We start from the raw sequence: 26322 nt of genomic DNA, 5'->3' as shown, positions 1-26322 counted from the left end.
TGCAAGTTGAAATTATACAATGCAGGCTCACGGTTCAATAAATCATAATCTTAGAATAATATACAAACATTATAATATAATATAAATTATTCAAGTAATTAATATTTAATATAAAATTTGCTCAAATAATGAAATATTTATAAAACCATGAAATCATGGTCTCAAAAGTCTTGGAAGAGGCCTCCACATGGGTACATCCGTTGAACTGAATTCTATTGACTGAAACATTCCACTGGCAAATGTAAAGTTTCAAGTTTAAATTGTTCTTGCTTTCAATTTACGGCAAGGTTGTATGCAACAACAAATAATGAGCACACAACAACGGATAAAAGGATAAATGCAGTATTCCTTGTTGCAAATACAACTGTGAACGTATTATAAATACAATTAATATATCTACTAAAGGCTCAGGATTGAGCTCATTGTGAATAAGCATGGGAAAAGTGCTCAAGCTAATTGAATCCCTTCAATATAATACCATAGCATTTCCACCTAAATTGAAATCAGGTAGAAATATGTTATATTGTTATGCCAAAGTCAAAGCATACCATGTATTTTATTCAAATAATGGAAACAATAAGAGACCAAATATGCTTAAAATAATTCTGAATCTATTTTAGTTTTTGTAAATCATATTGTTTTTTAACAGCACTGCAAGCTCCAAGTTTTCTCAAATTCTAATCATTTTCGATCACGCTTCTATCCACCTATATTTCTTGGTGGGGAGTATATAAGTGAGTCCTGTATAAGTGAGAAGTACATTTGAATTCAGATGCCCTCTATTTGGATTCACGCTGATAGAAAAAAACGTTCCAATTGATGGATCAGTTTGATGTGAACTAACATTATATTACAATACTTCAAGTAAAGACAAAGGTAAAGAAAGAATAAATAATTATTAAAATTTGTTTCTGATGTCTGAAGTCTGAAATTAACTCGTACATGTCCATTAATTGTCCTCATCTAAAACATAATCCAACCCATTAGAAACCTAGAAAGCTTTGTCACCCAAAAAAAAAGTGTCAGGCTATCAATCGCGTTACGGATAGCAGACCAATCCAAATGAATCCTATTTTAAATAGCCAAGTTATCAAACTGTTATTTTAAATAACTGTGTTATCCAACGAAGCTATCACACCTAAGTGAATTTAAAGTTCACAATGAAAGCAAATAAAACGACATCACTGACAAGGTCTCTTTGTTTGAACAGCAGTGGTCACACTAAGTCAACTATATGGACATAAGGGTATCGGTGCTGGGAGTGCTACTATCTGTTAACTAAGGTATGAAACAACTCAGGTGGAGGGGTGTGGAGGGAGCAAATAACAAGTAGACCTTTGCTTTCTTTTTCTTTTTAACATGGAGGCTGTATTCCTAATCCTTGGCGGTACAGATACTCTTCATAGGGTGTATCATACGAGGTCACCTGGGTGACTGGTGACAGAGGACGGATTTGTATTTAGGATGTGAGGCGTCTGAATTCTCCTCAGTCCATGAGATCATTTTCTCTATCTGTTGTCAGGAACTCCTAGCTGACTCAGATCAACTGGAGGGTGAGGCATCATCGTCAAGACACACACACACACACACACACGTACACACACACACACACACACACACACACACACAGACAGATTCTGAGAATGACCGCCACACGTCTACAAATACCTGCTCCCACAGTCCACAGACCCAACTGCTAACCTCCATGTTGACAGCATGCATCCACTAACTTCACAACAAAAACAACAACATCACAGGAAGCATCAGAAGGGCAGAGGAGCCCTGGAAGTCTACAGACTAATAGAGGTTAGGCTGTGATAGGTAGACTGAACGGAGACTGAACAGAGACTGCTGGCCTGCTTCACAGTGAACCAAGACACCGGTGTTTTCAAAGTACCGAACAGTTCCAAAAGTCGAATCCCCACCCCTCAGTTAACATACACGATATAGCAAAAATATAACAATAAAATCTCCACAAGCGCCATCCAGTAATAGATATGTATACTGATATTGTCGAGAAGTGGATGTGCATTTGGAGTTGTGCAGGATGCTGAAGTGCCATAAACTCTATTTTTATGAGGCTCACGGTTGTTGTCCAAATCAAAACCAGAAAGTGAAATCCCTGATGAAGAACACCTGAGTGAAACGTTCAGGTGCCGAGTGGTATTCTTTACAGCAAGCCTTTCAAGGGGATTTTCGCCACTTCCTGCGAGAACTACATCCTTCTTGCCGACTAGAAGACATGAAAGAGTTAATTTGTGACTGCCATCAACGGCCGGATTTTTTTAATGAGCTATCATTTCCTGCTGCCGTTAGAAAAGACTATTCAGATTTTTCAGAGCTGTAGATTTGCTTGAGACCAAATTCCACAGGCCATGAGTCAGAGACAACCTTTGACCTTAGGCCCCTTCTGAAGCTGCCCGCCAGAACACAGCCTGCCACCTCAGGAGGGAAAAGCAAGACACACTCACACGCACACACACAAACAGACACACACAAACGGAGACATGCATAGACACGACTCAGATACACACACACACACAAAAAGAACAGACACGCCAAAAAAACACGCTCACATGTCCATATAGCTGCATGTCCGAACTACACAAACACACACACTCACAAAAGATAAATGAGCACATTACGGTCGACATACATACACACACAACCTACAGGACATAGTTTAGAAAGCTCACACAATACCTAGGTCATCTTTGAGTGAGTCACATTCAACTGGTCAAAAGTATCACCAAACAAGTTGAAAGTATCTCTAGTTTGGCAACACAATATCAACTCCACAACAGACATGATTGTTTTAGTGGGACAGCTGCAGTTATTTCCCTTGACACACTGAAATCCTGACCTCTAGGCTACAGTGACCCTAGCCCTAAGCCTCGCATCCACAAAGTGCATTCAGGCACAGTTCCACCACTTCTTCAAAAGAAACTACAAATTGAAAATGCGGAATATTCTCCTTCATTTCCCAGACAGCGATCCTCCAGAGAGGTGTGCGTGTGCCTGCGCGTGCGCGCGTGTCAGCGTGTCTCCCTGGTTCCATTCTCCCCTCCGTCAGCCAGAGGGATGGGGCTCTTTCCCGATGACCTCACCACCAAGGCATGGAGACTGCTCCTGGACGGAGATCCCCCAACCAGGGTGTTTATCACATCCTCGCTTCTCAGCCATCTGTGGCAGCCCACTCACACACACACACTCCCTATCTCATAGCCTCCTTCACACCCTCCATCCTACACAAACACACATTCACAAAGTCCACTAACACTACAAAGAGAAGGAACAGCCCCCAGAGATGAAGTCATTTCTTTTTGGCAAATGACTTATCAGCAGTGACTGCCAGTCAAACACACACACACACACAAATACCCACTATGGGTGCCCGCTACGTTGCCGGGAAAGCAAGGGCACCAATTACAGAAGGAAGTTATTCCTGTCACCTCCCAGGCAGGCCCATAAAACAGCCTCTGATGCGGCCCAACAGACTGTGGAGGTGTGTGGCTGTGGAGCGCTGGGTGAGTTAGCCTGGCCAGGGGGTTATTGACTCACACCAGGGACTGGGCCAGTCAGACAGGACCATACGACAGACAGTGCAGACACGGACGGGGGGGGAGGGAATGTGTGTGTCTGTGGAGAAGGTTGGCTCTGTCGCACTGCTCCAGTCGGAGGGTAACATCTACGACATCGACGTGACCGTGTTTGACTCATACAGTGGACCTGTAAATTTACACAGTGCCGTACGTGTGGCTTATATGTTAACCTTGACTGGTTGCTCTGGCAACCACATAGGTTACCAAGACGCTATTAAAAACCACAAGCAGTGAGTCGATCTTCCGTAACGAAAACAATGTGCTCTACTACAGTATATAGGTTGTACCTACACAAGTGTCAGAGAACGATTGAATTACAAATTAAAGAGGCAAAATATAGAAAAATGTTCTTTTTTATACAGTTAGTAGAAAACAAGAGATAAATAAGCACATCCTTATCTTCAGTTTGTTATTTTTCTGAATAGACACATTTTACACTAGATTAGGGATGCGTGTTTGATTGTGTGTGTGTGTGTGTGTGTGTGGGTGTGTGTGTGTGTGTGTGTGGGGGGGGGTAGAACATCCATGCAGCCGTGCTGTGACTCAGGTCTGGACCAGGACCACACTTGGATGACGACTCAGCCTCCAAGGACAACTGCTGAACCAAGCACAGAATCACACAACACAGCAGACCACAGGAGACGGGCCCAAATCACCACAAAACAACAGCCAATGAATGTGTCGTTAGATCCCAGCCTAATCAGATATCTGTCCACAATGAATCCATAGTGCCCCATCAACAGCCCACAGTCATTGTGTAGTCTGGTGAGCTAATAACCAAATGAGTAATTTCCCCGAAGTGAACGGTTCAGTCCGGTGCTTGTTCAGGCCTGATTTGATGACCGGCCCAGGTCTCAATAGGGGAGGACAGGAGGGGGCAACAGGAGACGAAAAACAAATGAATCAGCAACGCAGGGAGCGAGAAAGGAGGGTGTGAGGATCACGCTGAACCCGAGGGCTCGGAACACGACACCGGAGATGGTGTCATCGATTTGACAAGGCGGCCCCTCCCCACCCTCGTCCAACCCCCATCTCTCCTGACAGAGTCCCTCGTCCGAGCCACACACACACACACACACAACTCCTCACTGCCCCTCCTAGCGTTAATGACCTCACAGACGTATCGCCTTGACCGCTTAATAACTAAGTTAACAGGTCATATTATTCTAAAGGCTGAGATAAGGCGAACTTGGAATGGGGGGGCGGGGGGGAGGGGATAAAGCCTTCCAGATTGGTCCGATTTCTCTACTCTCACGGCCAGAGGCCGAGGTAATCATAGAGAGGAGATGAGGAAAAAAGCCCCCCCTGCTGCGCCGGGCATTAAACTTAACGACGCCGTATAAAAGCCGTCACCCTCAATCTGGGGCTGCATCCCTCACTCCCTCCCTCCCTCCCTCCTGAACCCCCCACCCCCACCCCTCCAGTCCGATCCTGTCTTTCTAAATGAGGCGTCTGACTGGGACTTCCCCCGGAGCGGACCAGACCAGAGAGAGCTGGGGCGGCGGTCAGCCACCAAGACCTGATCAATGCCACCTTTGTGAGGGGGGCCTCAGGTGACCGTCTGTCCGTCTGCACACCGCGGCCCTCCCAACACTCCCTGCAGTGACTAACCTGGAGGGGGAGTGCCTCCTGTGGTCACCGACGAGCAGCCACCCAGCCCTGGAAGGGCCCGAGACCGCTCCCTTCCTGCCGATGGCGTTAGTGGCAAGAATTTACTCACATTTCTCACAAGTGCTATTTATACTGGCAGCGAGGTGCCCGTCGTGGAGGCTGTTAACCCTGGAATGAGCAGACAGGAGATAGAGTAAATAAAGGGCTGACTGCCTGGTTTGATTTGACTTGGGTCAGGGCGCTAGGACGTCACGGAGCATTCAGCCGGTCACCGTGGCTTCGTTGGGACTCGCACCTCGCCATCCTTCTTGGCAAAGTAGACCCCCACATTATCACACGTTCCTGCAGAAGGAAACCCTTCATGCATCGGTTACCGATTCGCACACAACCCATTTGCAGATCTCGCCTCGCCTTCCTAATCCATTCTTCTCGTTCTTTCCCGCTCTCACTTTCTGGCCTCTCCATCTACCCCGAGGTCCGGGGCCGGTCTGGTGTTAGACCCGGAACAGGAAAGGCCATCTGCATGGCCATTGTGCTGCTAATCTGCCCCTGACTGGAAGACGGACTCAGGTGGAAACGGACGCTTTGTCATGGAGAGCGAGGTCCTCCCTCCACTCTGTCCCTCTGGTATTGACGGCGAGACCCCTGAGGAGGCCCCCCCACACAACCCCTCTTCTCCTGTGAATCTCAATGGCTCTCCCCTCTCCCCTCCCACCCCCACCAGCCCCCCTCCACTGACACGCGGCGTGAAGGATGACTGGAGCCCCGCATGACAATGCGGCGCGTGTTAACTGTTACTAACCGGGGCCATTTCAGATGCTTCAATCAAGAGGATGGATTGCTGATCGATCATCAACCGGGGGAATATATGACGCACGCAGGCAGGCAGGCAGGTACACACGCAGGCAGACAGGCACGAACGCACACTTTAGAGTCTCGACCCCCCCTAAAGCTCTTAAGTCTTGACCCTCCTGCCACAGCAGGGGAAACACTGACACAGTCCAGACATGCTGTCGTCCTGCAGACGCTGAATCAGCACTTAAAACTGTACCACCCATCCTCCTCACCATCATAATCATCATCATCAGACACCCTTTCATTCCCAAATAGCACCAGATCGGCGGTTGAGATATCTATCTGGCAGGCTTAACCAGCCCTCCAGCTCAGCCTAAACAAAGGCGCTAGCGCCAGATCAAAGAGCTGAAATAAATATCTCATCACTGGCTGTCTAACATTCGCCAAGCATGATTACCACAGGAAAGCTGTGTGTTCCAGTAAAAAGGGGCACGGCGGCTGAGTTGTTACGTCCAGATCCTGAGTGACTGGGCTGTGGCGGAGATAAGGGAGAAGCAGCTGGAGGGGGGACAGGTTATCTGACTAACTCCGGCAGATCCATGGAAGTCTGGGGACCATGACTTGTGCTGCACTGGGGCCTGCAGGAGATCACAGAGGAGGATCATAACAAGCTCCCTCCAGCGTGAGGCTTGTGGGCCGCTTGGCAACACCGACACAAGAACAGGAGGATGAAAGCTGTGTGTGATTGCTCACAGGCTCCATCAAAGCCTTGTTAAAGATGATAGGCGGAAGTTCTTATTTATTATAACAATGACTCGAGACACATCACTCTTGTAAGGGGGCCAGATCGAAATGGCCATAAAATCGAACTTTAATCGACTTCTTTATCAAAAACATCACGTCTTTTTTCTAGAAGCCTCGAGATGCAGTCACTCAGAGGGTTATGGGGATTGCAGATGCAGATACCGTTGCCGATGGAAGACAGCCTGACGTGAAAAGGTTACATTTTCACAAATATTTAATTGCGATGTTTAAAATTCCACACAGCTCACTAAAAGTATTCCCATCAGTCTCCCCAAGCTTTATTTCTCTCTTCCAGTTCATGAAAAGCTAATTCTGAAAGTAGTATTCAACTTTTTAAGATGCAGGATATACACCAGTTGGACTGAAAGGTGTCTCATACATTTACATGTCAAAAGGGATTTTTTACCATTCATAACAGGTCTTTCTGAGCAGTGTGCCAGCGGTTTCTCCCTCAACAGCACCCCATTGTTGAGATGTTCATTGATGGATTAGAATCAAAAAGAGAACATCCTCATTCATAACTGTAGTGTTGTCTGTACCAAGTCACACAAGGTCACTGTATCACACGGAAGACTTTGACTCCAAATGATAACTGTAACGTAAATCGTTGTGCTGGTGAAAATAAGCTTTCGATTAGTGAGTTGGTGATTGTTCTGAAGTGAAATACTAGTAGGCACATGGTCCTCTGCGTGGGGCAATTCCTAGACAATGGTTAACTTTCAAACAACAACAACTGCGAAGGGTAGTGCCATCTCATGTCATGTGAGAGTGAAATCACCACAAGGAAGTCCAAAAGTCACTGACACAACATGGGCTTTCATGCTGTTCTTACACAGGTAATTAAAAATGCCTTTTGAAAAGGTACAATTCAAAACGGAAATCGTTTCAATTGTGGATACGAAACCATATTCGGTCATATATATTACATATTTACTTGTGTAATATAAAAAAGGATTATTAAAAGAAAGAAATATGCAAATGTCGATGTAATTGGGTGTATTATTGCATATATTTACTGCTGTAACAGTTTTGTTTCTGTATTGAGTGAAGGACAATCACATACAATCTCTTTTTTATATTGTTTGAAATAGTTTTGTGTTATTTCTCACAAATAGTGAATGAACTATTTAAATTAGGTGAGTTGATAGGTTAATACTACTATCCTAAATACTTTGAAATTATGTAAATACATTTTACATCCGCATGTGGCAAGGGCATTATTCACTGAGCAATTGTTAATACTGACAGCCAACAGCTTACTCGTTCAGTATACCATTCAGTGTTTGATTCATTCAACTTTCTTTTAATTGAAAAAACCCTTATAATTGAGCTGTATAATAACTAAGAAAGTATCTCTATACTTTGGAATCAAAAGAGAAGCTAAACTTGGTAAAGTTTGTCGAATGTAATTGAGATTATGTCAACTTGAAGCAATAAACAAATGAATAAATCAACGAACAAAAACGACCAAAGGAGGAGTTGCTCTTGTTGGTTAGTTGTAACTGATTTAAATTATTGTACTCGTTGTGAAATATATTATTGTTACTTACTTTCCTACAGGTACACTCTTGCACTTGTTGAGGTTCATGTTTAATTGTAACTTGTTTAACTACATGCTCTTATGGTTCTTCCCTTTGGCACTTATTTGGTTTTTCGCAATGTATGCTTCATGTTTTGGCTACCTGCAATGTTTTGGAGCTATCTCGTTGTTATGATCAGTGACCTATGCACTTTTGTAAAGCTCTCTCTTGGAAGTCGCTTTGGATGGAAGGTTGGAAGTCTGCTAAATGAATACATGTAATGTCATGTAAATGTCATGTAATAAAGACCCCCCAAAAATGGCAAAGAACAAAAGGTGACATGGGTTAAGTCGTTGATGATTGTACTAGAAGTACTGTTGAGCGAGGGGTTAATAACGATATGTGCCAGGATCTAAAGGGTTAACAGTGAACATGACCCTATCTATAGATGACACAATGTGTCACCACAAAAGTGTGTGCGTGCGTAACTGTCAAGGTAGATGTGTGATAGACAGGAAGGATGTCGACGGTTGAAAGGTAGTAAAATGGGGAAACCAGACATGGAGCTGCAGAGTCAGAGTGAAACCTGTCATTCACCCCATATCTGTCACCTCAGATCAATGAACAACAAGCAGGAGGACGCTGCTTCTAAAGTACAACACAGCACACCACATACACCTGCACCAGCACACACTCAGACGCAGGCAAGTGTTCAGCAATACAATGCTGTCTGTTCTTTGTAGCAATATCTTTTAAAAATGTACTGTAGTAACATTGTATCGACCGACCTGTTACTTCTTACTTATCTAATGATGCATTTGTAACAACTTTATAATACCCTTTTTGTTACTGTAATACATAATTTAACAATGTAATAGAATGCACATGACAATTATTTGGTTATAAAATAACATTTATAGCGCCCCCCCCCCAAAAAAAAGAAGTAAAACCACTTTGTTGTAAAACCAAAAATCCTTGAGTGTGTCTTTTTGAAACAATGACAAAAAAAAACCTCTTATGCCAAGGATGTGACTTGATGAAATCTCACCATCTGATTTAAGAAAGTGTGTGTGTGTGTGTTTATACACACACATGTGGGTATGTGTACATGTGCATATGGGTATGTGTGTGTGTATGCATGTGTGTGTGTGTGTGTGTGTGTATGCGTGAGTGAGTAAGTGTGTGTGTGCGCAGAAAGGGACATTCCCATCTGCAGGTGTGTAGGGGAAGTCACCAGCTGCCTCCTGGCATCTCAACAAGATCAACCCAACATCCTGCCCTGTAGCATAGCCCAGAGGGATGTGTGTGTGTGTGTGAGTGTGTGTGTGACTGTGTGTGTGTGTGTGTGCTCGCGCGTGTGGCAGGAGATGAGGAAAGATACAGAGTGGATAAGAGTGGGTGACACTGACAAATGGACGGTATCATGAATGGATGACTTATAAGGCACGATATCATTCATCTCCTGTTGCCTTTGTTCTAAATGATTGCTAAATAAAGCTAAAACTAGCCAGTAGCCAATCTGCATGTGGTCATATAAAAAAAAAAAGCCAGAGACAGATGAAACAGGCAGCCTTGAGTTCATCTTCACCTGGAAGCTTCCGTGCATGCCTCTGCTCATACCCACCCGCCCACGTGATATATCACTCTTATCAGCCAACACCCAGACCGAGGAAGGGATGCAACTGAGAAGGATTTCCAGGGAAGCATAAAAAAAGGCGCCCTTTCAAAATGTGCTCTGAAAAATACGCTGCGACTCGACACAGCCACTGCACGTCTATATATCGCCACGTTTCCTTTGGAGACACTTTTAGGTCAGTGACCTTTTTCAGTCCTCAAATGAATAGGAGCGGGGTTCCCCAGCAGGTCCACGGGTGACCTCAATGGCACAATCGAAGCATTCTCAACCGACAGCCCCTATCATTGCCCTCCTCCACCAGCCCTCCTCCACCAAGTGTAATACACACAACACACACACAAGCACATTTCCATTTGTACAGAGGTTCAATATTACTCAGTAGCAGGCTTACTCACCCGATGAGCGCCACCATCTGCTCCACTATGTGCTTGCTGAAGGTTATGATCACAAACAGTTTCTGTGAGAAAGACAGACAGAGAGAGAGAGAGACAGTTAGAGAGGACTGTGTGGTCGTGGGGGGTACAGCATGGGGCAGTGCATTCATTGCTTGGTCATTAATATCCCACCCCCCTAACCAAAGCCACACTTGGTGTCTGTCAGGCGGTCCCATCAGAGAGGCAGTGAAGTGGCCCTTTGTCATGTTGGCCAGGACCAAAGAGCCTGTACTCTATGACACATCACCATCACACAGACAGGTCAGGAAATTACACAGAATGTCTTTGGGGTCTGTGGGTGTGGGATGACGGGTGATTAAATGAAAAAACTGTTGAAGGGTGGAGGGTGTGTGTGAGGAGCAGAGGAGGCCTTGAACGGAGGGCCGTAGCGGGGTTTAAAGAGATGCGTCACTGTGTTCTTAACCATCAAGTAGGGCCTGGATGGGGCTCCCGTCCAGTGGGTTTCAGGCTTGCTCACCGGCCCAGACTGGACACACAGGAGATGGGGGGGGGGGGGGGGGGGGGGGGGGGTAGTGGGGGTGGAGGGTTGCAGCAGCTACGGGTCAAATCAGCCCCACGTCTCCCATTAGGACGCTCATTACGGCTGTTTACCGCTCAGCCCCTTGCTGTGCAGCAACCAGGAAACACTGGGAGGCCAAGATGGCTGCTCACGAGACAGGTTGGCTGGTGAGTGCATTTCTGTTTTGTTCTCTTTGGGGCACGGGGGTGTTTACATACTTCAGAGGGAAGTTTAAAGATCCCACTGTGTGACACAGGCTAGGATAACCTGGGTGAGTGCTGTTCATGTTTTACTGTTGCGACACATTGTTTTTCGTAACCTACGCTGCTTCTGCCCTTTTTTTTTAGGCCCTACTGTTAACTGTTTGTGACTAATGTTGCTATAGCTGACCGACAAAACTTGTTCTGCTAAACAGTGTTTCCTCTTAGCTTTTACTGTGTTTACAGGAATGACATTTAGAAATCTGTAATCAATGATCTGAACCGGGCTAAATAATTTGTACTTCCTCCATTTCAATGATTTTTTGGAAACTTTTGATAAGATCTACAATGACACATAATTTAGGAAAATGTATGTAACAGGTATGTAACTTAACAGCAGGCTTTTTGGACATTGGTTTAGACGGTCCACGTTTCCAAAGCTGTCAGAAAGGAGAGGGGTGCGTGTTGTGTTGTGAACATCCCTCTGGGACCAGAGGGAACACACCTTTCTGCAGGTACAAACCCAGCACCACGCAGCTCTTTGAACCATCAAGGCTGCAAACATGGTTCCACCCACACACAACCCATCTCAAAATCCCCTGCGTGCATTGTTCCCTGGCTGGGCCACAAGGGACATATTCACCTGTTCATTCTCTCTGGGTTTTGTCTCAGTTCCTTCAATCTTAAGCTACTACAGTAAGAACAGTACGCTTGTATGTGGCTCAAACAGTGAAGGCTTAACATTGCAAAAAAAACAGAGCACAAAGAAGTTGTAATACTACCAACCAAATTCTCGGCATTCTTTCCAGACTTAACACACAGCAGCAAAACTAGCGGAGCAGAGATAGAGAGAGGCCCTGTTAGTGAACCGGCTTCAGTTTCCACCCACGGTGGTGTGCTACTGTATGAGTCGTGAGACACACCTAGTATCCTGACACTGCCACCAGACCCCAGGGACAGCAGACCTCATCTGCCCCTGTGCTACTGCCGCCTACGGACATCATCTAATAATACATGTTTATCTACACATCGCTACAACTTAAACCCATCCTAATTCTCTAGATAATGAAGCACCCAAATGCATGCCGTTGTAAACTCATAGTTCCAGTTTTTGCAACTGTTTGATCGAGAAAAACTTTTACAATCTTTGGTTACTTTTGGCACACGAGTGGTGTTAATATGGTCACAAAATGTATCAAGGGATTAAGGACCTTGAATAATCATTGGTCAGTCTTCAACAGTCTTCAAAGCCTTTCAAGTTATTTGCAAGTCCTCTACTGAAGTGTCTGCTGCAGCTGCTCTCACAAAATGGACGACCCTCCCTGCTTTCATTGCACAAAATGGCCTCCTACTCAAATCTGTACAGTATTGATGATGCACCGCATAATTTTTCAGCAACCACTAACATTACCTTAATAGTAAACTAATTGTTACATTAGCCATCTATTGATGATGATTCTAGTCATTTGTATATCAAATCTATATTCAATTGGACACTGATCTAACAGATAGAAAAAAATGCTTAATCTACAGTAACCAAAATGACTTTCCTTAGTACTGCCTGGTTTGCTTAAAAACATTCCTTCTTCCTTACCTGAATGTGCATTTTGATGATTGCCTTCCCAATCAGTGTTGCACCAAAGAAAGTCCAAAAGGGGACCAGAAAATGGCCACATGTTATTCCTGCCAGGTCAAATAGAGGGTTTGGAATCTAAGGAAAATAAAGACTCAATTATTTCACTGAAAACATGCTTTCATAATCATCACCTCAGATAATTGAAATGGTGAATTTCATCAGGTTATGAATCCCACATGTAATCACCGATTGCCTAACCAAACAAATACAAATCTTTTTACTAATTGAGTTTGATGGGTGCACTTACAGAGGCGCATGCTAGAATTCCTAAGAAGCCAACCTGCTGGATCACTGTCTGCACGGTTAGTTTTGCTTTGGTGGCAAAGTCCTGAAAGTAAGCATACACAAATATTCAGCATCATAGAAATTGGAGTAAAAACATCAGTGTACATAAAATAAGACTTAGAGTATACATTTTCAATAAACATGTTCAATGAACAAACATTGTGCATTTATATGTTTGTAACTCTAACATTTTATCCGCTGTAATTTATTACCAAATTTGTTTTATTACAAGAGGGCTTCTAATTTGTACTCTACAAAAAGAAATACTGATAATGAATCAGGCAAAATTATTTTTCATTCATATGAAGGCAATGAAAACAGTTCAAGATATTCCTGAAGATTTCCAGGAGTAGTTCCAAAATGATCTATAATTCATAAGGCTTTCAGAATTATTTTTGTCTATTTAGGTGCAACATTATATACGAGGTGATATTAACACAGGCAAAAGGAAAATACAATGAAGAAATTAACCATTTAATAGATTTTGTTTTTCAAAACTGAGAGAGTAAAATTCAACTCTGAAATAATCATGTACTGTCCACCAAATATAATCTGTAAATAAATCCTTCCATTTTATATGCAAAAATACATATATATACTAAATAAACGAATAACAAAGTATTAGCCTTCATTTTAAATAAAATTTTGTCTCAGTGAGATAAAGGTTCATGCATATCTACTGCCGCAAAGTGTGCCTCTCTACACAAAATATCTTTAATGTATAATATCAAATGCATTGACAATATACTTCTAATCCAATAATAAATGACTGATTAAGACTGGAGTTTTCAAATTGAACCATAACACCTAAAAAACAGGCATTCAGGACAAAACATCTACCAAGGTTGAACGTGTCGCTCATGTTAGGGGAGTTCATAAAACAGAATCCTAAAGTCAGTGGTCTGTCTAACAGGGAGTGCTTAGGATTTTATTCAATCGACGAGGTAATGCATATTTTCAAAAAAGTTAAGGCTTAAAGTCAGGATCTGAGTATGCTTAATTATAAAAAAAGATAAATTGATCCAGGGAGGCTGATGTGGCTAAAACAATCTAAAGTTTCATCCAAAAGGACACATTTTCATCTCACTCTCATAGCAGTCTGAAGTAAATGTTCATAAGATTGTAATTGTTTTGGTAAATCTGTCATTGTTTTCGTTTTACAGACATCTTTACAAGACCAGCAAAAATGCTGTGCATAGATTAAGATTAAGATCACCTTGCAAATTCATCATCAGACCTCTTGGTAAGATATTTACTGTGCATTGTTCCTGTAACCTACCTCGATTGACAGTTTCAAACCATCCTCATTGGGAACATAGTATAAGAACATGACTCCTCCTGGTCGTTCAATGACTCACAAACTGAGTTATACTGCAGCTTTTGTCTCTCATCTCTCCTGAAAGCCTGACAAAGGATTCCTTTAAGAGCAATGACAAGGATTTTCCCCTATATTTAGTACCTTTGCCGGGAAGAGTTAAACTGCTTAAGATATTTCTGGGAACAGTATGGGAGTGAAAAGGATTATTCTGGTGAAATTAAACTTTGGACAATTAAATATAACATGCAGGTGAAGTAGTCCAAAGGTTGTGTATCTATCAAAATGTACAAATCTGAGCTTCATGACTTCTGAAACACATTTGAGCTGATCTCAAACTGATTTTGAAGCTGAAGCTGTTTATTAAGAGCTGGAAATGTATTTAATTTGAATTAGATCCTTCATAAATTAGACGATTTGAGGAAGAACACATTTAAACCATAGTACTTGTAATAAGATTACGATTTAACAATGCTCGTCTAATATGATTTCATTATATTCATCTGGAATGTACCAAATTAACCTTCTCTATTCACTGTAAAGTTGTGTATAATCTTCTCAGGGTATTTTATAGCAAATTCTACCTTTACTCAGACTTCAAAACATGTCTTAATTCAGATGTTGGCCTAATAAATCTGAAAGTTTCTGGTATTGCTTACAGGAAAGCACAGGAACAGGAGGTACTGTATGCATGATTAGATAACAAACAGGACAACTGGAACAATATGTTCTGTCTAGAAAAGGAAAGATTGTAATCTTAATATACCTTAATTTCCCTAAATCTATGAGCTTTCCTTACTGAAAAGGCAACCATCTGAAGCGGTGCACAATGTTAACATTCACATCTGACTGATCCATTATTTGGCCCGGTAATTACAGTAAAACTATGTGGTTTATGTTTGTTTTTGCTGTAATTATCTAATTAGAAAATGCTTGTTAGTTATGACAACTATTATAGTTCTTAAGAGAGAGATGTTTTTGTATTTCACACAGAGAATACATGTTCCCCTGCATGTACTAAAATGCCAAACAATAACAGAGGAAACATCGAGTGATTAAGACATTTCAGATCCATGCTGTTAAATTAAAGGAGCAGCATTCGGATGGGGTACGACTTGATCGTGCCTAATATGGTCAACAAAACCAGCAGAGAAATGATGGCATTCTTTCAAGAGTTTGGATCCAGCCCACAGGAAATTTGAGAGACATGGGAGGTAAAGGAGAAAAGGGGGGTGAGTGGACTCTGATTGGCTCAAATTTTGAATGTCTCCCACCAATGACATCCAGTCCTGAAAACTCTCTGCCTTCCTCTTGTATTCCACCCTTCTGTTCCAGACTCTTCATCTCGTTTTTTTTATTTCGTCTTTTTTATTTATTTATTTTTCTAAATCTGGGAACATAGTTGGTCGTCTGGGGTAAGGAATGCGCATGGTTTATGGCCGAACAACTTTGGACCTTCTCTTGACCACAAAACACCTGACAACCGCAGGAGAGCTAAAGGATCCATGTATAACCAATCACTGCTATGGAAACAAACAGTGCTGACCAAATCTGTGATAATGGATCAGATGATTTACATTTTGCCATGTTTACGTCCACTTCCGCTCCCTCAGTTAAACAAGCGAGGGGAGTGGAGATGACAACCTCACTGGCAAATTAACTGCAGATCCCCCCCCCCCCCTCCCCCCCCCCCCACCCCCGAGGGAGGGGCGTGAACATGTATGCGCAGACTCGCGACTTCACGATTTACTGAAGCGGTGCCCTCCCCCCTCCCCTCCCCTGCCCAATCCCCACCCTCCTTTTAGTTCCATAAATGTGCGTTCTGGGCCACGACAGTGTCTCCCACGACCAGCGTTCAATTCTCCTCCAGACACTGCACCGTCTTAACCATTGTTGATGTCTGATGGAAAATCACCATGCTGCCCGGGCTCTTCGCCAGGCCTGCCAGCCGCCCCCATCACCACCGCTGTCCCCCAGGGCTGGGCTTACCAGCAATTAAATCTGGGAGATCTAGTCGAGGGCGCAGCGTCATTAAAACCATGGGAGCATGGCTTCAGCTTACGGTTCCCTCAACAGCATTAGTCAGCACTCTCGGCTCTGCGTCTCCCACATCAAGCTGCCTTCGATGTGTGAAGTCACTAGTGGATGAAACACCTTTTACATGTTAAAAGCTTTACATCGTTTTCAGATTGCCTGCTCTCATAGTGAGGCATTTTTTGAAGAGGGATTTAAAGGCTTTGTGGGTACTTAAACTTCACTATAAGTTCAAACCAACAGTGACAAATCACTGAACAGTTTCTATATTTAGTTTTTACACAAAGAGGAGCAATAATCTGTATGTTTGAAATAATAGTTTGAATACCAACAGTTGTCGTTGCCATAGAGATGATGAAGATTGACGCAAATAGTCGGGAGGGGGAGAAAGGAAAATAGCTCACTGTTTCCCTGCCAGCATAATGATATAGCAACCCCGTTTCAAACTGTGGAACTGGGAAAAATGTTTTTTATAAACAAACAGGCACCCCATGTTTATGATAACAAGCCTTGATATAAATGTATGGTGTATACATACAGTACTATATGCGTCATTGTACAGATATAGGATAAACAGTGCAAGTAGTAGCATGTGCTTTGTGATATACTGTAAAATACAAGAATGTGTATAAATCATTTTTGATTTTTTGGTCGACTTTCAAGAGACATGACGGGGTAAGGAGTTCATCTACAGACAAAACACAGGCAGACGACAAAGCAATCCGCATGTGGAAAAGTTAAGTGTCAGAGGAGGAAAAATCTATGCGTAGCCTATATAAGTCAACACCCACGCACGTTTTTTTTTTCTCTCCTTCATACTTTTTTTTTCTATTTTTTTTCTGAATGAAAGTCTTTGACACAGAGGAGAACACACATCTCGAGAGCGGCGAGAGCCTGACAGGGAAACGACTAAAGTTCATCACGTTAACTCTTCGCAAGCCTTCTCCCGTCTATCACACACTGGCACAGGAAGTCCAGTAATTAAGGCTACTGACGTAACCGGAGCCATAGCCCCCTCCAGAAATGTTATATCTCTGGAGACAAGACAAAAAAAAAGCGCCCCCAAGTCCACGTTGACAAATTCTTTAACAAGCTGTGGTTAAAGGGAAGCTGGTTCTACTCTGACTCACCCCCTCCTTTCAAACAGTTTACTGGAAATAAAGGGGGAGGAGGAGGGAGGGGGCACTTTCAGAGAAGTCACGTGACGGGGCTGGGCAAACCACAGCACAGAGAGCCTTTGAGTGCAGTAGGCCAGTGGGAGGCAGGCACACGCCCAGTACAGATGGCTCTTATTCGGGTTACAGGAGATACGATCCTGGGAGTTGGCAATCAAGAATTCACAGCCTGTTAACCCTTCCCACACCGGATGGAAAAAAAACACATCCGTCAGGGAATGACTCAATAATCATGTTACATTTTATTGTCCAGTGGGCACATGTGTTGAAGAGGGGAAAAAAAAAACACACATGGAAACTCCCCCCCCCCCCCCCCCCCCCCCACCCAACAAGTAGATGGACAGATGCATTTTGAGACCGCCACAAAATGTTGACTACGACTCCGTGACAATAAAACAAACACGGCCGGCATTCATGACCTCAGCGTCTGGACCTGCGTTCGGCACTCATGACTTCATCAATCCCGAATAGTCGTGGCGAATGAGAGGATGTTGCCTGGCCTCCCTCACGTGTGCCTGCGGCAGGAAGCTGGCACGTGCAGGTCGAGAGAAATACCACTGGGTTTAAGTCAAGCTGCTGGCAGTCGGACGCCTCGATGACCTCAGAGTGACAACAGCGTCAGCAGCTCCGGCTGCCCAGAGATGCCCCCCCGTCTTACATCGATATGGAGCTTTATTCTGTCCGCTAGGCAGAAACTCAACAGACCCAATCTCCCAATTTCTTCAGCTTGTCTCCACTTAATTGCTCTACCACCCCCTCCCCCCTACCCACACCCCCACCCACCACGCCCCAAATCCTTCCAAAACCTGTGATTTGAGGTCAAAATGAAAAGCAACACAGCCACGCATGAAAAAACATCCTAAAAAGACCCGTGTCGAAAATCACGGGCAATATCTTCTCTCGGAAACGTACGGCGCGACCAGCCAACGACAAGCGATCGGTCAAAATGAGAAAGGCGACGCGGGTCTCTTCTGGAGACAGTATGATCCCTGCTTGAACATTCACAGGTCCATCTGATGATGAAAACGAGTGGGGAGGAAAAAGAAGGCTTCCGACTGCTCCACAGTGGTGTGAGCAACCTGCCACCAGATGCTGTTCAAACACACACACACACGGCAGCCAGACCAGACATATCAGAGGAGGGGGGGGAGAGAGAGATACACACACAGAGAGAGAGTTAGAGAGAGAGACAAAGACACAGTTAGAGAGAGAGAGAGAGAGAGAGAGAGACAGAGAGAGAGAGAGAGAGAGAGAGAGAGAGAGAGAGAGAGAGAGAGAGAGAGAGAAACCAAAGAGAAAGAGGGACAGAGAGAGAGAACGTATGAAGAGCGGAGGGATGTCCTCAGAAAAAAGAAAGTCTGTGACCGAGAAAGAGAGAGCGAAAGAAAGAGAAAAGACGGAGAGAGAGAGAGAGAGAAAGGAGAGAGCAACAGAACGCCAAAGAGAGAGGCTGTGCACTGATGCTAACTGAGGCAGTGGGCGTCACCGCAGTGTCACTAAAACTCCCCTTCCTCCTGAGGATGCGAGACACAAACAAGCGCAGCTCCTTCCCTGAGACAACAAAGCTATGGATGGGGGGGAGAAAAAAGAAAAGAAAAAAAAAATGGAACAGGAAAAGTATTTAGATGAAGGACAATACGCTGATAAATAGCTCTCTTCTCCACAGCAGGAATTGGTCTCTCTCACGCGAGCTCTTCCTCTCCTGCTTTGTTTGGGAGGAGTGAAGGACTGTATCGCTCTGTCTGGTGATGTCAGAGCTCCAGGATGTGCCAGCTTCCACAGATGCCCATAGCGTTAGCAATGAAGCATACAGTAGGTATCCCTTCCGACTACCATCCTCCATACCAGGGCACTCTTCCCCCTCGCTCCCAACACCACCATGTCCTTTCCTAGCGAGGTTGATTTTCTTTCAGTCCAACCAGCTGTGTGTCTCCTTACCTTCAGACACGAGTCGATATCTTGCTTTCCTCAAATGGCAATGACAGCCTGTTAAAGGGTACATGAAGATCGACTGACTAGACCAGGCCAGGCCGAAAGTCTTAGCAATGTTTTCTCAGGCTACCAAGGTTGAAGAGAGATTTCACAAACTCAACAAAGGGGTCATGTGAAATGTAGCGATTACCTTAAAACTTCTCTAAAATATTAACACTAGTTTTCCTCCTCCCTAAATTTTGGGAGTAAGTGTATACATTTCTGAACCACTATTGTGGTGATGAGTGACAATTCATTCCGAGGGGATTAAAATTCTGTTAACAAAAACATGTTAAGATGAGGGAAGGACAAAACAACTGACATGTTTGTCATTCCTTCATTCATACTCTTGAGTGTCTGGCAGATACACGTTTACACAGAGCAGTTCCACATTGTTTAAATATTTGTGAGGATTATTGAAATAAAAACGCTGTTCGCTGAGGTTAAGTCAATGTAGAGACAATTCCTTTGCCCTTGAGGGCATTACTAGCCACTTAGTCATAGCCCTGTGTAAGCAACAGAATCCTCTAGTAGCATCCAGGCTGGAGTTTGGACTGTGAGAATTCAGGTTAGGTTAGTGCACACGCCCATCTATGACACCCGCTATCACTGTGATGACTGTTATTCCCCAAGGTCAGACAAACGTGTGTCTACTATGACTGATAGAAGGAATGGGTGAGAACTGAAACACCACACGACTGCTGACATGAAACTGGGGGAGGGGGAGGGTTCAAAGATAATTGTGGTGGAGGACAAGCAGAAAGTAGGTGGGGGGGGGGATTTCGATAATTTCAATAATGTAGAGGACTGTGAGAATGAAATGAAATTGTGTGTGAGAGAAAGAGGTGTGTGTGTGTGTGAGGGGGTGGGAGTGTGTGTCACCTGCGCGGTCTCTGCCTGCACCAGCATCTCCTCAAACTCCTCGTAGTCCTCATCGTCAGGCTCAGCACCAGACAGCCTCGCAGCCCGCGCCATGAAGTAGGGAGGCAGCTCTCCTATGGCTGTACCTGCACCCTGCACGCACACACACACGCACACACACACACACACACACACACACACACCAAGGGTTCAAAATACAGCAATGTTTGCATACTGTATGTTTACAATCCACTCCCCTCCAGGCCCAATTCAGAACGTGATTACAAGGCAACTATATCAATATCCGACCTCCAAAGGAGATTTCTTTCGTTTTAGCACCGTGTGATCCGAGTTTAGCGGCAGGAAAACTAAAGAGATTGGACTGGGAGAAATCCTGTGTGTTCTGCCAGTTCACAGAGTTCATACCCCTGAAAACATGAGGAGGGCGAGTGACAGACCTAATTAGCCCAACTCTAAACCCGCAGAGAAATGTAGTGATTTGGAATTGCTCACAGCTCATTATGGTAATGTTCGCAGGCACAGGGAGACTGGTAGGAAGGGGGAGAGAGGAGGAGGAGGGAAGGGAGAGCAGAAAGGGGGAGAAGGGTGAGGTTCTTAAGCTGGACATCCTGTTCCATGTCAACACAGCAGTCTTTGATGAAACCAGCCAGTTTTCTTATAACGTGCCCTAATCTCCCCAGCAGCTGCTTCATTCACTGGCTCTGTGTGTGTATGTGTGTGTGTGTGTGTGTGTGTGTGTGTGGGGGGGGGGGGTATAGGCAGCCAGACCCTGCCACCTGCACCATGTTGTTTGAAGTGGACCACTTAGAGCCTGCAGTGGTGGGCAGGGTGGCAGAGAGAGAGAGAGAGAGAGACACAGACAGAGACTCACAGAGAGAGGAGAGATGTGCGTCTCTCTCTCAGCACACAGGGGCCTGTTGTTGCCAAACAGGGGTGGGGGCGGGGTGGGCATTTCAAGGGCTTTGAAGCCGTGGGCGCAGCAGGTGTCAACAACTGTGGAGCTGACAAGCACCTCGGGCTGTGCCGGCCTCCAGAGGGCGGGGGGGATCGGGTGGCACACATCCCTGGCACACACAAAGCTCCGCCCCTCGGCACTGGTGTGGGCACGGCCTGCCAGCCAAACACGGCGGGAACCTGCTCGACTGAAAGCGGAGTCTCCCTGGTGGCCGCTGGAGTACAGAGTCCAGAGGAAACGACTCCTATTGTGGCAGAGCTGAAACGATGATCCCTAAATACCACACACACCCTCGCCACAAGATTGGTAAGGAGCCATGTGCCGATCCAAACACACACACGCAAACCCGAACGCAATTGCGCACACATGTACTCCCACACCTACACAGGTAGCTTGAATGAAGGGTGTGTTGAGTGTGGGGTTACATCTTGATCTCCATCTGAATGACTGGTGCCATGGCGACCACCAATCAGCCTCTACACACACTTCCTGTCCAGCCTACCCACAGAGGAAGAACAGATAGAGGATCAAAAGTGTGAAGTGCTTGTGCGAATGTGTGCGAGTGTGTGAGATGTGGGGTTAGCGTGTGGGTGTTTTAGTGTGTGGACTTCAGTAGCTATTGTGACACAAAACAATAAGGAAGTCACAAGGTCTCCTTTCTCTGCAAGTGATTGTGGCCGGGTAAAGGGCAGTCGGCGGAGAGCTTCGCTGTTCTAGAACACTCTCGCGGGGAGCCGTGGTCGATGCCAGTTCCCGTGACTAGAACAAGGGAGAGAAAAACCCCCACTTCTCACTTCTGCCTCTGAGAGGAAGATAAGAGACATTCACAGGTCCTACACGTGGGTTTTTTTCAGAAGCTTTTCTCGGTATGGCGCAAACCGTTTGTCTCCAGCACACACGTGCCAATGGAAATAGATAAGGGCCCCACGCTGCCGGTAAAATGCTTGGGAAAGAGAGAACACCGAAACCGGCATCAGAGAGAAGCCGATGTGGTACCAGCTTTGTGTAATGCGGCCAGACTTGACGTACATGAATGACAGGGTTTCACGGCAGCTCCGTGCCATCGCTGAGTCACTGCTAGGCAACCAGATCAGTTGGTACAGGGTTACCCTTAGCCTGTGGCACGGGCTAGCTAGATTAGCTGGAGCTGCGCAGTGGCAGGGCTCAATGTTTGCGAGTATCTGATGTCGGTTCAGTTCACACCGAACCACAAGCCCTGGTTGAGGTGTCAAAACCACGGATGTTGTTTCCGGGTAGTTCATGGTAAAATACAAGGGCTTCCAATGCAGCCAAGATAACCACACTGGAGGCTGTTTTCAGAATGAGGACTTATGAGGAAGGTGCAAACAATACGCAAACATATACGGATCTTAAATTAAAGTTAAAAAGTACAATAGTCTAACTAATTCGAGGAACTAAACAATCAAAAAATTGTAGAGAGCCCACTCACCCACATGCAGGCCTCCAGGCGGACCTTGGACAGGATGGTCCAGAGGGTGATGCCGCCCTGCACAGCCCCCGCCCCGGCCTCTTCCTGAGCCCCGGCCTCCAGGGGGCAGATGATCTGCTCGGGGTAGGGCGGCTCGGGGAAGTCGACGGAGCCGCACTCGTACGCCGCCAGGGTCACTGATGCAATGTGAGGACCCTGAGAGAGAGAGACAGAGAGAGAGACAGAGAGAGACAGAGAGAGACACGGGGGGGGTGAATTAAGAGAGAATAGGAGTGGCAACGGTGCACCTGTGGGCAGCTTTGAGTCACACTTTGTTCAGGGAGATCCCGGGCAACAATATCAAATACCAGGAAAAATGCTTTTTTACGGCGCTAGATAACCCCATTTACCCCCATCTCTCGTCTGACATTCTGTCGCTGAGATGCGAGCGACAGTCCCCAGAGAGGCGGCAGACAACCGCCACACAACCTCCACACTGTGCAGAGACCCAGGGAGGAGCCACGGAGGACGAGGGGCACTGGGGCCCCCGGGGCTGAAAGGTGGGTCGAAAGGTACCCCACATCAAAGACGGAAATGAAAGCTGGGGAAAAGAACCGTTACACACACACACACACAGGTGCACCTGTGTTTCGAAGAAGGGGGGGGGGGGGGGGGCAGCTCTTCTCCTGGGACCCAAAGGTGCCAGTCATAGTGAGGGTGCGGCTCTGCATCTGACGTGGCAGCAACCCGACACACACACGCGCACACACACACATTGAGTGTGCAGTTCTTAAACTGCTCCTAGTTCAGCGAATGTGATGCTGGCGTTTCTCGTCTGTGTTTATGTAAGGACAGAGGCAGGTGTGCGAGCACGCCTTTGAAGGAAGAAGAAGAAGAAGAAAGAAAAAGAAAAACACAGATATGGGCTCGTCCTGTTTACGTCCTCGCGTGTTGTTTGTTTAGTTTGGTAATGACTCCTGAGGCGGAGAATACAGGGAAGGGAGGGGAGAGCAGCTCCTCTCCGACGCGCGGTGAATGTTCACTTCTGTATGTCCTGCTAACAGACAGCGTGTCCTGACATGGAGTTCCATGGAGAACCCCCCCCCCCCCGCGCACACACACGCACGCACGCACACGGCTTTGTACGCTCCCTGTTGCTCTGAAAGGTTAGGCCCAACGTTTACAAACAAGGGCAGGCCTAGAATCTGGGTCAGTGTGTGTGTGTATGTTTGTACATGTCAATGTGTGTAGGAGTGGTGCCACCCAGTGACGCATACTCTACTACCAACAGTCACAGGGCAGTTTGTCATTACGCAATATTACGGCTGGCGTATCTCGCAATCTGGGGTGGGGCCGAGACTTCCGCTAGGAACCAGGACAGAGAAGACAGGATGGGGCATAGCAGTGAAGCAACAGCCTGTACAGCCAGCCAGCCAGTCAGGCAGCTAGTCATTCAGGCAAGCAGGCAGTCAGGCAGTCAGGTAGCTAGGTCGTCAGTGAGCTGTACATATACAACCACACTTTACAGAAAGGTGCTCTCCCTCACAGGTCACTCACCGCAGACAGATGTTATGAGAACTGAGAGAAGAATTCTGTGTAATCTGTGGAATGGCTTATCATTTTTCTAGAGAACTTCCACCTACTGCGTTTCTGGTAATCAATATTTAACGTCAGCCAGTTCCTTGTTACTGGTGTTCTCTCTGCAAGAGACAGCGAGAAATGTGCGATCAAATAACACCACAGGAAAGTCCCTGATCTGACCCTGTCTATAACATACTATTCATTTCCTCTTCTCAAGCACTGTAGTGGCGACCAGCTAAGGCTGAGAACAAGCTGTCCTCTAACACACACAGATGAACTACTACAACAAAGTGTCCATTAGAGTGTGTGTGTGTGTGTGTGTGTGTGTGTGTGTGTGTGTGTGTGCGTTCTTGAGTAAATGTGTTTGTGGGTGACTCAGCCAGGTTTGATTTCTCTGACTCACACTGATGCCTCCCAACAGTATCAGATATGTTTACTAAACACACACACACACACATACACACACAGGCTGCAAGAGGACAAGAAGATCCTGCGTGCACGAATCTGTGTCCTTTCTCCATCACACACACACACACTAAATGGACGCACACTAAACAGGAGTGCCATGCTGTGTCACTGTTTCTCAACTTACAATAAGTCCTCTCATGTTGTTGGGTGACTCAGTTAATCTGGAGCCCAACCCTGAACGGTCAGCCTCTCTACCTCTCTCAGGTGTCACAGCACACTTGACAGAACACACACACACACACACACACACAGCCAAGAGAGCAAGAGGCACAGTGGCCATACAAAACCCATCGGACTGGTAGAGATGTAAAAGGAGGTAGATTCCCCCTCCCTGCCACACACACACACACACACACACACACTCACTCCTTAGGCACCTTACCGTAAATCCATCCATGAGATTGCAAACAACCAGCCACACAGCTCACTTCTCTGAAGAACATACGAGCAAGCAGATGTGTGCACTGCACACGCGTGAAAAGCCCATTAGATCTGGGTAAACGTCCATGATAAGATAAGGTAACGACTGGTTTGGGGGCAGGGACTGTCTTGTGTTCAAACTAAAGTCAGGAACCATTTCTCCTTCCTCCTACTCCTGACTGGAAACCCGTATGCGGGAGAGGACGCCAGCGTCAGAGGAGCCGCTGAAACAGCCCGGTTCTCCCGTGGAACCGGGCTTTTCTGCATGAGCTCGCCACCCCAGCATCCCCCGCAGGCTCCCTGCTGAAAGCAGCATAGCTCACATTCTTGTGGTGTCCCGTGGAGACCGCCACAAGGACCAGGATCCTCTGCGGAGAGTGTGTGTGTGTGTGTGTGAACACCGGTATTGAGACCAGGAGGAGTTAAATATTCCTCTTCATTGATTACAGCACATAATGAAAACAATGCAACCCCACCAACAGTGCACACAGACAAACGAAACTTGACACTTGACTTTCGATACTGTGCCACCGTGGAACTGAGATTGGTCAAACTCACACAAGGCGATTCTGAAAGTCTGTTAGTCACAACACCGGAACAAGACCTATCCTTCCCATACTGTTCGGCAGACAACTACACACCTATCGACCGTCATTCGTCTAAATATTAAGAGACAAGAACAAAAACACAGTTCCTTTGTCTTGTGCCACGTGCAAAGTTATCGGATTCACTTCCTTGTCATTCACTTGCCACTTCCAGACCTGGCATCTAAACATGTCCCATAGACGTGTCAGCAGACCTCCTGAGCTCTGAAGAAAAAGTACTCTGGGGTACTGCCCAAGGAGTCAAAACAAGCAACCACTTCGATGCCCACTGCACACTGAGAAATACAAACTCTACAGTACATAGCTTGGCCAGTACTCGATACTGTCGTATTGGCCTGGGCTTGAGTGCTATGGTGTTAAAGGCAGGGGTACCCAACCCCTAACCCTGGGCACAAACCCCAACGGTCGCCTGTAATCTGACCGTAGCCCAATGATGACCACAGC

General features: G+C 45.7%; 1 protein-coding gene across 5 annotated transcripts in view; it reads right to left on the bottom strand.

The window, feature by feature from the left end:
* The window catches only part of LOC136963267 (vacuole membrane protein 1-like), a 44936-nt gene that overhangs the window by 6295 nt on the left and 12319 nt on the right, over positions 1-26322 (bottom strand). For all 5 annotated transcript variants that reach the window (XM_067257333.1, XM_067257336.1, XM_067257335.1 and 2 more), the window contains 5 exons: positions 22826-23020; positions 20421-20552; positions 13006-13086; positions 12717-12833; positions 10364-10425 (listed from right to left, as the gene is read on the bottom strand). In XM_067257333.1, the coding sequence (XP_067113434.1) occupies positions 10364-10425; positions 12717-12833; positions 13006-13086; positions 20421-20552; positions 22826-23020 (587 nt within the window). The remainder of the gene's footprint in view (positions 1-10363; positions 10426-12716; positions 12834-13005; positions 13087-20420; positions 20553-22825; positions 23021-26322) is intronic.

Source organism: Osmerus mordax, chromosome 19 (genome assembly GCF_038355195.1).
Source record: "Osmerus mordax isolate fOsmMor3 chromosome 19, fOsmMor3.pri, whole genome shotgun sequence".
Taxonomy (NCBI): domain Eukaryota; kingdom Metazoa; phylum Chordata; class Actinopteri; order Osmeriformes; family Osmeridae; genus Osmerus; species Osmerus mordax.
Note: the sequence above shows the minus strand (reverse complement) of the source record. Positions and strands in the feature narration are given on the sequence as shown.